At 36.4% G+C, this 14,294-nt stretch overlaps 1 protein-coding gene across 3 annotated transcripts in view; it reads left to right on the top strand.

Moving 5' to 3' along the window:
* The window catches only part of LOC130911170 (fibroblast growth factor 12-like), an 84,553-nt gene extending 72,270 nt beyond the window's left edge, over positions 1 to 12,283 (top strand). For 2 of the 3 annotated variants that reach the window (XM_057828957.1, XM_057828955.1), the window contains exon 5: positions 1,993 to 3,666. In XM_057828957.1, coding sequence (XP_057684940.1) covers positions 1,993 to 2,174 — 182 coding nt within the window. In that variant the 3' untranslated portion in view covers positions 2,175 to 3,666. Of the gene's footprint in view, positions 1 to 1,992; positions 3,667 to 10,817 lie in introns of those variants that run through there. The other variant, XM_057828956.1, reaches the window with a different exon arrangement.
* The last annotated feature ends 2,011 nt before the right edge of the window (positions 12,284 to 14,294 follow it).

Raw genomic sequence — 14,294 nt, 5'->3', positions numbered from 1 at the left:
CGGAACACCGTTCCGCCATGACTTTCCGAGCCAGAACACTGTTCCGGCATACGGTGCTTTAATCCCGAAAATATGACTGTAACTGTCAAAACTCTATGTGTGATGCTTTGTTTAAAGTATTGCATTTTGTGAAATGAGGCCCTGTGGTGGCGGCGTTGGGTGTGGCTGAACTCTTTACCTTTTATGACTGAGAAGCAGACATGTCTGACATGGCTAAGGGACAGCTACGCTCTGGTTCAGCCCACATCACATGAGGCTATAAATTGTTTCAGTTGATGTATGTCGGTGTAGGCATTTGTGGTTAGGTTTGGAAACACTGTTTGTTTAGTTTTGTTTAGCGATTTGCTTTGAGAGAAATGTTAATTCGTTAGCATTCGTAGCATCTAAGCTAGCGGACTTTATTATGCAGATAGGGCTAATTTGATTTACTAAATTTACATACTGATTGTACTGGAGGAAGTTTGACTTATATCTTACTTCAATAAAAAATGAAAAGTAAACATTTGCATTAGCTTCAATTTTAAAGTACATCCAATGATCTTAAATAGTTGAAATTTAGGTTTTGCAATTAGGAAATGTGAGGGGAAAATTAGGAGATGGAGGCTGAAGTTACTGCTGCTTTTGTTGACCTTTATTTTGCAAATCATTGAAAAAAATACATTTTTGAATGAAAAGCATTTTCTTGTTTGTATGTGTTATAGGAATAAATAGAAGTGTGCAAAATTTCCGATTCTTAAATTATTCGCGATTCGGCCGTGGAAGAGTCGAGAACGATACACAAACATCCAAATTCTGATTATTGAAATATGTCAAGTAAAGCGGAACTAAAACACAGTCATTGTGGTCTTCGGGACGCAATGAGGATCGTTCCGAGAGTAAACGTCATGCTTGTCATTACCGGGGTAATGACAATGCCCAACTCACGGCTCTGGCTCAACTCATGCCGCGCTAGATAAAACAACAATAATACCTGACTGCTGCCGACAGCCTTTACAAACTATGTCCACATAATGCTACGGTAGATATCACATGTATAAAGAACTATATGCAAAATGACACTCGGCGGCATTAGCAGCACATTTATAGAAAACTAGATGCAAAATGACAGACTTGCTGGCATTAGTAAATAGCCGCCATCTTAAAGCAGTAGACTTCCCCGGAAGGCCGTTGTAGCGAACCTTCCAAGCGAACCTAATTATTTTTTTATCTAAAATACTCTGAAATCGGCAAAATCTTGACTTGAATCGATCTTTAAAACAGTTTTAAAACTTTCACATGTCAAAAGTAGACAAAAGGGAAATTATGGAATAACAGGAGCAATTTTAACAACTATAACGGTTGATTCGCAACATTAAATTCATTGAAATTAGTTTAAAGCTGCTGAGACAGAATGGGGACATCAGTATTTTATCTACTGTTTTGAACTGTTAACTGAAATCGTCGTTTATTTAAGCCTGAGAGGATTTTTATACAATTTTTGTAACTAATGTACGAAACACTAAAAGCAGCTAAATAGCTGTGGAGTGGGGTGGGGGCATCAATATTCGATTTATAATTAAATCGTAGCCTCTGAATCGGAATCGAATCGTTAGGTACCCAAAGATTCCCACCACGAGGACTAACTGTGACAAAAGCAGTTTTATCTGCATTTTAGTGGTTTAGGAGGTTTGATGAACCCCGAGAGCAACTTAAAAAAAAATTCTGGCTCCCTGGCGACGTTCATGTCATGGAGTTCCGGCAAGAAATTCCAGCCACCCTTGGTTAGAACGCAGCGTGTGATAGAGTTTATCAGAGTGAAAGCCAACTCAACGTTCTGCCTGGGTCGGCCCCCTATCGGAAGGCGTGGCCCAATATCTGTGGGAGCTGTCTTGTCAACTGATGGTGGAGTCTATGTTGCATCCTTCGATTTTTCTGAACGCGCCCCCCAGAAGAAAAAGTTTGAAAACCCCTGTTGTAAAGGGTTGATTTGATTGATTTTTTTTTTTATCTCAGTGTGCATGTACAAAGAGCCGTCACTGCACGAGCTGGAGGAGAAGCTTCTCCAAACCTCGCGAAGTCCCACTCTGAACGGCGAGGAGCCAGCCAGGAGCCCGCGGAGAGCCACAGAGGGTCGGGACGAGGACGGCCAGCGGGAGGACGACGACGAGGACTGCACAGAGCGGGAGGGCTCGTAGCCTGCGGCGCCCCCTGCTGGTGGAACTCCTGTGCAACACTCCTCCCCTTCACTGTTCAGCACCAAACAACCAACGCCATGACGATGGAAACGCCAACCCGAACGAGCAGGAAAAAAAGGGCAAGAATCTTCTTTCAACCTTTTTTTTTTTTTTTTTGGGTGACGACGATTTACATTTTATGCAAAAAGCCAGGAGGCTAGCACATCCACTCTTCATCGCCGCATTGTCTCCGTGACGACAGAGCGTTTCTTTTGCTGAGAACTTCGAAGCTTTAAACCATGTAGAAACATTGCCATTATCAAAGCGTCACACGTGCTTTTTTTTTTTTCTTTAACAAACACTATAGCACTTTTTTAGCTTTTTATTGTGGTCAGTAACATTTGAGCATTTTTGAAATGCCACATGGCAGCCTGTATTAATGATTTTAATTTGAAAACGGTGAATGGAAGTTGTCCAATTAGATGTTAAACTCACAGGCCGTGGTTTGACTCATTCCCTGTCAGAGGCCATGTCCATCAAACATGGTCATTCAATTCCAGCCATCCTAGTTCAATAGCATGAAATGAGTTACAGGTAAATATTCTCAAATTTATTTTTTAAAGAACTTGGTTCCCTTTTAATTTTTAATTTTTTTTCCTAAGTAAAAAAAATATTTATATATATTAATATTATAAATATATTAATATATTTCTTTAAATTTTGTTTACTGTTTAATTGTTTGTTTAATTTTTACAAAAAAAAACAAACAAACTCAAAATGGATTGGACGTCCATCGCCTTGAATGTCACTGAAACGTATATATTATACAGTGGTATGAAAAAGTATCTGAACTAGGGCTGCAGCTATCGAATATTTTAGTAGTCGATTAATCGATGGACTAGTTAGTTCGAATAATCGAGGAATCGGATAGGGAACATGAAAAATTAAAATACCTCAGCTGAGCCTCAAACGGTATAATTATTATTATTATATATATATATATAATTATTATAATTTAAAAAATGAGGATCTATGTACAACACAATAACATTTGGCTAACTTACATAGAAAAAGTCCGCTAGCTTAAATGCTATATAATGCTAAAGTTGTTTTTTTTTTTTTTTTACAACGGTCTTAACAAATGGTTCAGGCACATATTCCCACAAAAATGGCTAAATATACCCATAAACTACATTTTGAATGCATTAAAAAACGTTACCTTACGTTTGTCTTAACAGGGAGCAGTTGAATTCAGCCATGTGAACAGAGGCAGACCAGAGGGCAGTGTATCCACCCTAATCAATAAATCTAAATGCAAACACTTTCAAAATAAACCATTACAACGCCACTTTTATTGAATACTCGAAGCAACAAAACTGAATTCGAATATTTTTTTGTAATCGAATACTGGAGTTAATCGATTAATCGTTGCAGCACTAATCTGAACTCTTTGAAATTTCTCACATTTTTGCATAAAATCACCATCTAATGTGACCTGATCTTTGTCAAAATGACACAGATGAAAAAACTGTTTGCTTTAACTAAAACCACCCAAACATTGATAGGTTTTCATATTTTAATGAGGATAGTATACAAACAATGACAGAAGGGGGAAAAACAAGTAAGTGAACCATTACATTTAATATTTTGTGACCCCCCCCCCCCCCCTCCCTCCCTTTGGCAGCAATAATTTCAACCAGATGCTTCCTCTAGCTGCAGATCAGTCTGGCACATCGATCAGGACTAATCTTGGCTCAGGCTTCTCTACAAAACTGCTGTAGTTTAGTCAGATACTTGGAATGTCTTGCATGAATCACTTTTTTGGTAATGCATATTCTCTCTAAGGGGTTCAAGTCTGGACTTTGACTTGACCACTCCAGAATGTGTGTTTTGTTCTTCTGAAACCATTCTGAAGTTGATTGGCCTTTGTGTTTTGGATCATTGTCTTGTTGCAACATTCATCCTCTTTTTTAACTTTTTAAGTCATTCTTCCATTAATGATTGCAAGTTGTCCAGGCCCTGAGGTAGCAAAACGGCCCCAAATCATGATGATAACCTCCACCATGCTTCACGGTGGGGATGAGGGGTTGATGTTGGTGAGCTGTTCCATTTTTCCTCCACACATGAAGTTGTGTGTTACTCCCAAACTGTCAGGTAGTGCGGGTCAGGCAGGAGGTGTTGGACCCAAATGCAGGGAAAGTGAGGCGAGGCAGGTAGACGGTACAAAAACGTTTTAATCAATGCCAACAAAAAACAAAGTATCAACAAAATGACCGGGGAATCCAAAAAGTCTTAACAAAGTCAGTCTAACAAATCAACTTACTTCAAAAGCAGGACGAGGAACACGAGGAACTGGGAAAAAATGCTGACATGAACGTGGACATGCGCGTAGACAGACATTGACAATGACGCAACAAGGAATGAAAAGAAACTGGGAGCTTATATACACACACGCAGACAAGGGGTAACGAGACAACGAGGAACAGGTGAGCACAGGAGGATGCAAGTTCAGAGATAAACTAGGAGAAGGCACAACAGGTGAAATTAATAGGCAATCACGGGGACACACTAGGAGGAAACTAACACAAAACCTAACACAAACAATTCAACTTTGGTTTCATCAGTCCACAAAATATTTTGCCAAAACGTCTGTGGAGGGTCCAAGTGCCTTTTTGTGAAGATTAAACGAGCAATTATGTTTTTTTGGACAGCAGTGGCTTCCTTCATGGAGCCCTCCCATGAACACCTTTCTTGGCCATAGTTTTACATAGAGTTGATGTGTGCACAGAGATATTGAACTGTGCCAGGGATTTCTGTAAGTCTTTAGCAGACATTCTCCAGTAGGGTTCTTTTTTTTTGACCTCTCTGAGTATTCTGCGCTGAACTCTTGGTGTCATCTCTGGTGAACGGCCACTCCTTGCGAGGGAAGCAAAAGTGCAAAACTCTCTCCATTTGTAGACAACTTCTCTGACTGTCGATTGGTGAACATCCAGACTTTTAGAGATGATTTTGTATCCTTTCCCAGCTTTATACAAATCAACCATTCTTGATCGCAGGTCTTCAGACAGCTCTTTTGACCGAGCCATAATGCACATCAGACAATGCTTCTCATCAAGACATTTCTAACCAGGTGTGTGTTTTATAGTGGGCCGGGCAGTATTAAACAACTCATCAGTGATTGGGCTCGCCCATGACTTAAAATGTTTGGTAAAAATAGGTTTCAATTGCTCTTTAAGTCTCCTTAGGTAGATGGTTCATTTACTTATTTTTCCCCCTTCTCTCATTGTTTGCATGGTATCCTCATTAAAATATGAAAACCTATAAATGTTTGGGTAGTTTTAGTTAAATAGACACTGTATTTTCATCTGTATGATTTTGACAAAGGTCAGATCACATTTGATGAATATTTTAAGCAGATATGTCAGAAATTCCAAAAGGTTCAGATACTTTTTCATACCACTGTATGTTATATATGTATTGGACATCAATGACATTGAATGTGTGGATTTCGATATTTTGTCACACCCCTAATAATAAGACCAAACAGTTTGGGTGAACGGCGGTCAGGGCTACATTTCTCACCAATACGAACCTAATTAATTGATAGGCTAAATGATTAATGCAAAATAAATCTGTATTAATTTGTACTAACTTTCACACTGCAACTTTTACAGTATAATGTCTTAATCTGATAATTTTTCTTAAATCTAGTCGAACATTTTTTTTCATCTTGTTTTGAGTTTTAAAGCCTAGTTAACAGTTAAATGCGTCAGATTCTTCCACTTAGTTTTAGTAAATATTACATTTGTTCTTATTATGCCCATACATCTAAAAGTCGGTCATTTTTCACCTAAATCAAGAAAAAAATGCCTTCAAATAATGTTTTTAAAAATATCTATTCTTGAATCAGGAACATTTCTGACAAACAAGATTTTTTAAAGATTAAATATACGAACTTTTTGTTTGAAATAAGTAGGGTTGTTCCGATCATGTTTTTTTGCTCCCGATCCGATCCCGATCGTTTTAGTTTGAGTATCTGCTGATCCCGATATTTCCTGATCCGATTGCTTTTTTTTTTTTTTGCTCCCGATTCAATTCCAATCATTCCCGATAATTTTTCCCGATCATATACAGTACATTTTGGCAATGCATTAAGAAAGAAATGAATAAAACTCAGACGACTATATACATTCAACATACAGTACATAAGTACTGTATTTGTTTATTATGACAATAAATCCTCAAGATGGCATTTACATTATTAACATTCGTTCTGTGAGAGGGATCCACGGATCGAAAGACTTGTAATTCCTAAAGGATAAATGTGACTTTGTATATTGTGACTAAATATTGCCATCTAGTGTCTTTGTTGAGCTTTCAGTAAATGATACTGTAGCCATTTAACTTCTGCCCAAATGCATGATGGGAAGTGCAACCATGACTGTGCGTCGTGGTACCAATTGATATATCTTCTCTGGGTTGTGAAATAACATAGGGTGTTAAGAAAAAGATCAACTACTACCTTTCTTCCACCTCATTGCTTCCCACGATTATTCTAATCGTTGGGAGAGGGATTATAAGGCTTTAGCCATTTAAAAAAAGGCTCCAAAGGCTGCCAAAATTCACTCTACTCATTTTATGCTGCCTTTTAGCTCTATATACTGTATGGGTAAAACAGTGCCACTATAGATTGAATGCGACAATGCGTGAGTGGGTCGTGCAGCGCATGCGTTAATTGCGTAAAATATTGTAACGTGATAAATTTAAAAAATATTAATTCTCGCCGTTAACGCGATAAATTTGATAACCCTACCTGAAGCTTAAACTAAAGACTCTGGAAGAGTGTAACACATTATGTCTGTAACGTTAAATACAATTAGAAAATGATTTAATTAAAAAAAAAAATATATATATATATTTTTAAAAAGCATGTCCGATATTTTTTTGCCGACTCCGATACTTTGAAAATGACGTAATCGGACCCGATCGATCGGCATCGGGACATCTCTACAAATAAGTGTTATTTTCATTTAGCAATTTTTATTTCAAGAAATTTGAGTAAAATTTACTTGAAGCACTGGTAGATCATTTCACTTATTCCTAGTAGATTTACAATGCAAACAAGGGAATTTAAGGTTGTTTTTTTTTTTTTTTTTTTTTTTTTTTTTTTTCCAGTTTTAAGGAGGTGGTGATACACCATTCAATTTACCCTTTGTTTTCAAAAAGTACGAAAGACACATTTTGAAAACTTCCAGGATAAATGTCTGGATTTTATTATCAAATTTAAATTGCATTATGTGAACACAAATTATATTAACATACACAAGAAATACAAACTTGTTAATCATCTCTTATCCAGGAATGCAAAAAAAAATTTTTTTTTCTTACTACCACTCAAAATGGTCTTACTAAATACATTAAATATGTTAAAAAAAAGTTCTTAGTCATGGAATAACAAAAATATGTAAAAATGGAGCCTTCTGTCAGGATTAACACTACTGTTTTTGTCCGCAAGCACAGCCAAACGCAACAAAAAATGAAAGCACCTTTGGGCTGCTTTAAGACCACATAAGAAAAATAAAAATGAAAACTGGGGAGAAGGGTGTAAACCTTGGTTCACTACATTTCTTACAGCTGAGCAGAGTTTACTATATATCAGTTTAATTATCGTTAACATAGTGGAAAACACATACAGGAGGTAGGGATGCACGATATCCATTTTTTGAAACCGATAACTTCCTGCTCCTCAAGGCCGATACCGATGTGATAACCCATAATATATATAATTTTTTAAATGTATATCAATCAGTCAATATCGTTGACGATGTGTTCCCCTGAACAATGAGCATTGATCTAAAACAAACATAAACCCAACAGGTATGTGCTTTGTCAGCAGATAAAATATTTGGTGCAACGGGAGAAGAAACTTTTGTGGTCTTGGTCCATGAAACAACTTTCTTAGCCTGGCAATTATAGAACAGCAAGCCTATCAATAACCAAAAGGCCTCTCAATAACTTGTAAACATACAGTGGAACAAGTATTTGATACACCGCCAATTTTGCTGGTTTTCCCACTTGCAAGCCATGTAGAGGTCTGTAATTTGTATCATAAATTCTCTTCAACTGTGAAGGACGGAATCTAATACAAAAATCCAGAAAATCACATTGTGTAACTTTTAAATAATACATTTGTATTTAACTGCATGAAATAAGTTTTTGATACATTACCAACTAGTAAATATTTCAGCTCTTAGTTCTTTTTTAAGAACCCCTCCTGTTCTCCACTCATTACCAGAAGTAGCTGCACCTGTTTGAACTTGTTACCTGTATAAAAGACACCTGTTCACATGCTCAAACAAACAAACTCCAACCTCTCCACAATGGCCAAGACCAAAGAGCTGTGGAAGGACATCAGGGATAAAATAATAGACCTGCACAAGGCTGGTATGGGCTACGGGAAAATGAGCAAGCAGCTCGGTGAGAAGGTAACAACTGTTGGAGCGATTATTAGAAAATGGAAGAAGTTCAAGTTGACAGTCAATCTGCTTCGTTCTGGGGCTCCATGCAAGATCTCACCTCGTGGGGCATCACTGATCATGAGGAAGGTGAGGGATCAGCCCAGAACTACACGGCAGGACCTGGTCAATGACCTGAAGAGACCTGGAACCACAGTCTCGAAGAAAACCATCAGAAACACATTACGCCGTCATGGATTAAAATCCTACAGCGCACGCAAGGTCCCGCTGCTGAAGCCAGTGCATGTCCAGACACGTCTGAAGTTTGCCACTGACCATCTGGATGATCCAGAGGAGCAGTGTGAGAAGGTCATGTGGTCGGATGAGACCAAAATGGAACTTTTTGGTCTAAACTCGGCTCGTCGTGTTTGGAGGAAAATGAAGGATGAGTACAACCCCAAGAACACCATCCCAACCGTGAAACATGGAGGAGGAAACATCATTTTTTGGGGCTGCTTCTCTGCCAAGGGTACAGGACGACTACACCGTATTGAGGGGAGGATGGATGGGTCTATGTATCGCCAGATCTTGGCTGACAACCTCCATCCTTCAGTGAGAACCCTGAAGATGGGTCGTGGCTGGGTCTTCCAGGATGACAACGACCCAAAACACAGCCAAGGCAACTAAAGAGTGGCTCCGTAAGAAGCATCTTAAGGTCCTGGAGTGACCTAGCCAGTCACCAGATCTGAACCCAATAGAAAATCTATAGAGGGAGCTAAAAGTCCGTGTTGCCTGGCAGCAGCCCCGAAACCTGAAGGCTCTGGAGAAGATCTGCATGGAGGAGTGGGCCAAAATCCCTCCTGCAGTGTGTGCAAACCTTGTCAAGGACTACAGGAAACGTTTGGTATCTGTAATAGCAAACAAAGGTTTCTGTACCAAATATTAAATTCGATTTTTGTGATGTATCAAATACTTATTTCATGCAATTAAATGCACATTTATTATTTAAAAATTATAAACCGTGATTTTTCTGTTTTTTTGTATTAGATTTCGTCGCTCACAGTTGAAGAGAACATGATAAAAATTACAGACCTCTACATGCTTTGCAAATGGGAAAACCAGCAAAATCGGCAGTGTATCAAATACTTGTTCCCCCCACTGTAACACTTTAAAATGCAAACATTTGCTAATTGCCATAGAAAGGTTTATACGTAACTCAGTGAAGGAAAAATACGGCCTCTAGAACAGTAATAAAACTTTGCATACTGACAAAACAGGAGTAGAAACAAACGCACACATCCCAATCCGACACCAAAAATATTATTAAAAGGACCGATAAAATATATTGTTATTGCATTTATTGGGATGATGTCATAATTCCTATTATCGGACCGATAATTATCGGATCGATAATTATCGTGCGCCTCTAACAGGAGGACACTTCTACTGTAGCTAAGCAGCTTCCTACTCAAGTTAGCAAGTTCACACAGTTTATCTTAATGTCAACTCTATTACTTCCATTACTGACAGTGGCTGCTTGCCGAAAAAAACTTCTAATATCCTCCTTTTCAAAGCGGCAGGAGGAGGGCATGTCGACATGCAACATAATTCTGAACTGTGAGAGTGTGCGTGTGTGTGTGTGTGTGTGGGGGGGGGGTCAAGTCATCAGCCAATCAAACATGAGTTTGAGGGGGGAAAAATGGAGCGGCACAAAATTTTGGAGTCTGAACATAATGAAAATAATTCATCTTATAACGGTAGGGTCAATTCTATCGTTTCAACATATGGGGAAACAATTTAAATGACCTATATAACTGAACGGATTATATAATGCAAATAAGGTTGTTTAAAAGAAAGAGCATCCTGAAAAGTTGGTAGTGTTTTGTCCCTACCATCCCTATACAAACTTACGCCCTTGGTTCTGGAATTGAATGATCATGTTTCAGTGCTAATGATGGTGATATACAGCCAACCCACTTGAAGTTCTTAAAAGTCTTAAAATTACTTATCTCAAAAAGACATTCAGTTTTTTTTTAGGTAAGTCTTAAATTCCTTGAATTTTAACTTGGATTGCAGTGCACGAAACCATCTGGAGAAATTACAAATTTTTTTTTCCTTCTGAGATTGGCTGAAAGAAATTGCCCAGAAGTTAGCGTTATATTTTCTTTTAAGTGGTCCTAATTTTTTTTTTTTTTTTAATTTTTAACAGGATTGCTCCATCACTGGCAGCTAATCCTATGGACATGGCCTTGGACTGACATTTACAATTGCTGACATTTCACCCAAAAGACTCATACACATGTTGAAAAATGGATAAATTTTTTTTTTTTTTTTTTAATGCAACTGATCACTGCCATGTGCATGCCGGGCCACTAGTGGGCGCTGTTTAGTCAAGTGGATGAGTGAAAGCGCATGCGTAACATGACAAAATCTGTTATGTTTAAGTTTGCTTGTGTGCCGGCTTTTGGTTGGTTCTAATCAAAATAGGTTGTTTTAGACAATGCGTAGGAGCCTATCATGTGGTACAACATTGATGATGTCATTAGGCTCTGTCAATCAGGTTTCAGTGCCATTGACGATGCTATGAGGTCCAATCCATTTTAACCGGGAAACGCGATCTCTTCCTGCCCCATCAATTCAAATGGATTGGACGTCTATTGCCGTCAATGGCAGGGAAGGCGTTAATCATGAGAATATTGAGTGTTGTAATACATAGAAATCAAACTGGATATCAACAAAATCATTTTTTTCACCTGTCATGACACTCTAAAGTCTTAAGGGGGCGCTACAACATGCATACCAGGAAGAAGTCACCCCTCGTGTATTTTGAAACTTCTGCTGCTACAGTAAAGATTTATTAGTGCTGAGTGAAAATCATTTTTCAGATATTGTCTTCCACCGCTCATGCAGGTAAAATATGAATTAGCAGCTAACAGCAAAGTTTATTTTCTGCCTACAGAAGCTCATTTGTAGGGAAGCGTATTGCTGACACGCACGTGGAAAAAAAAAAAAAGAGAACAGTTTCACATTTTTACATGATAATTGTGATTTTTCATCAAATAAAAATGTGACAATTAACATGTTAAAACATCTAATCATGCAAAAATGCTATCAATATCATGTAAATTTATCTAAAAATGTGAAAACTTATGATAAAATGTTTTCTCATGATGTTTTACATGAAAATTATGTTTTTACATGCTATCACGATTTTACATGATATGCTCATGATACCGTCATGTTAAATGCCATATGTAAAAATTTCATGTAAAAAGGTGAAAATAGATCATGATCACACTTTCACATAATAAGACAATTCTATTTTACATGATAATTATCATGTGTTTATGATACCATCATGTTAAAACGTGATTGTTACCATGTAAAACATCATCATGTAAACTCGTGCTATCACGTAAAAACGTGTTACGTACATAAATGTAAAAACATGAAAACTTGATAACACGCTTTCACATAATGACAGCAGGTTGAGAAAAATGAGATCAGTTCACGTTTTTACATGATAGTTATGTTTTTACATCATGTAAAAAAAGTGATCATTATCATGTTAAAACATAATTTTTCGATAGATTCACATGATAATGATCACATTTTTACATTAATGTAAAAACAATTATGTAAAAATGATTTTTACATGAGTTCACTTTTTTATGTTTGGTCTCATTTTTCTCAACCTGTTATAATTATGAGTTCATTTTTACATTCATGCAAATGTGACTTTATCTAAAAATTGTTTTAACATGACAATGATCAAATTTTTATTTATTATATTATTTTTATATGATGTAAAAACATAATATGTAACATAATTTTTTAAAATGCGATCATTATCATGTGAATTTGTCGAAAAATGTTTTAACATGATAACAGTCACTTTTTACATGATGTAAAAACATCCGTTTTTAAAAATATGTAACAATAAATTATGTAAAAAAAAAACATGATAAACAATGTGTAAAAATTTGATGATTATCATGTAAAACCTTATCATGAGAAATCATTTTCACATGCAAACTCGTGTTATCATCTAAAAACGTGTTATGCACATAAAATATGAAAACCTGATAACGTTTTGACATAATAACAGGTTGAGAAAAATGATCATGATCGCTTTGATCATTATCATGTTAAAACATTTAGATGAATTCACATGATAATTGCATTTTTACATGAATATCAAATTGTGAACTCAACAGGTTGAGAAAAATGAGAAGTTTTAACAAATTTTTACATCATGTAAAAATGCGATCATTATCATGTGAATTTATCTAAAAATGACGTTTTTACATGATAATGATCACTTTTTTACATGAATGTACAAATGTTTACATGGAAAATGAATGATGTAAAATTCATGTGTTTACATAATTATGCTTTACATCATGTAAAAACGATTATTATGTTAAAACATCATTTTTAGATAAATTCACATAATGATCACATTTTTACATGAGTTCACGTATTTACAACCATGTAAAATTGCGATTATCATCTGAATTTATCAAAAAAATTGGTTTAACAATCTTTTTTACATGATGTAAAAACATAATTATCATGTTAAAGCGTGGTGTCATTTTTCACAACCTTTTATCATTATGAGTTCACTGTTTACGTTCATGTAAAAATGCAATCATTATCGTGTGAATTTATTGAAAACTGATGTTTTAACATATAATGATCACTTTTTTACATGATGTAAAATCATCTATCATGTAAAAACTTGAACTGGTCTTTTTTCTAAACCTGTTATTATTAACGTTTTTACATACATGTAAAAATGCAATCATGTGAATTTATCTAAAAATGATGTTTTAACTTAATAACCATCTTTTTCACGATGTAAAAACATAATTATGTAAAAACGAACTGGTCTCATTTTTCTCAACCTGTTATCATGTGAAAACATGTTTTCGAATTTTATGTATGAAACACCTTTTTAGGTGATAACACGAGTTTGCATGTGAAAATGTTTTCTCATGATAATGTATTACATGATAATTATCACATTTTTACATCATATTCATCCTGTTTTTACATATTTTGGGGTGTGGGGGCAGCAATACAATATGCTTCCGTACATTTGTGCCCTTTATTTGTTTTGCTTTTGGCTTATATATGGTAGCATTTCACTGTAAACACCATAGAAGCAAATGTTATGTAATTGTAATGATATCGTTTATTTTCATGCACTGATTTAAAAAAAAAAAAAAAAACCTCAGAAATGGTTTTCATCTGAAACACAATCTATTGACTTTTTTTTTTTTACAGCAACCCCGCAAAATATTTGCATGTGACTCCAACCAAAGTGTCCGTCCACCCGACAGCCGAATTGTGATGCATGCCTTGTGGTTTGTCATTTTGTGTGTCTCGCACCGACGCGGGAAACGGACCAATTGCAATCCACGTCGCGCTGCCTCTGAGAAAGTCTTCCAATCGGAGTTTTGGCATCGTTTGAAGAATGTCGGACGATTACGAAAGCTCTCGAGGCTTGTTTGTAAGTCAACACTGTATTCACCGTCTTCTTGCGTTTTGTAATATTTTTGTGAAAACGACATCTAAATATCGAACGAACGTCACATCAATCATTTTACTGATTATTATGATTGAAAAACAGGATGCCGAGTGACGATGTCATAGCCGGAGGCAGCTGGTCGGCAATGTTGAA

Source organism: Corythoichthys intestinalis, unplaced genomic scaffold, assembly GCF_030265065.1.
Source record: "Corythoichthys intestinalis isolate RoL2023-P3 unplaced genomic scaffold, ASM3026506v1 HiC_scaffold_23, whole genome shotgun sequence".
Classification (NCBI taxonomy): domain Eukaryota; kingdom Metazoa; phylum Chordata; class Actinopteri; order Syngnathiformes; family Syngnathidae; genus Corythoichthys; species Corythoichthys intestinalis.
The sequence above is the reverse complement of the archived record's forward strand: the minus strand, read 5'-3'. Positions and strand labels throughout refer to the sequence as shown.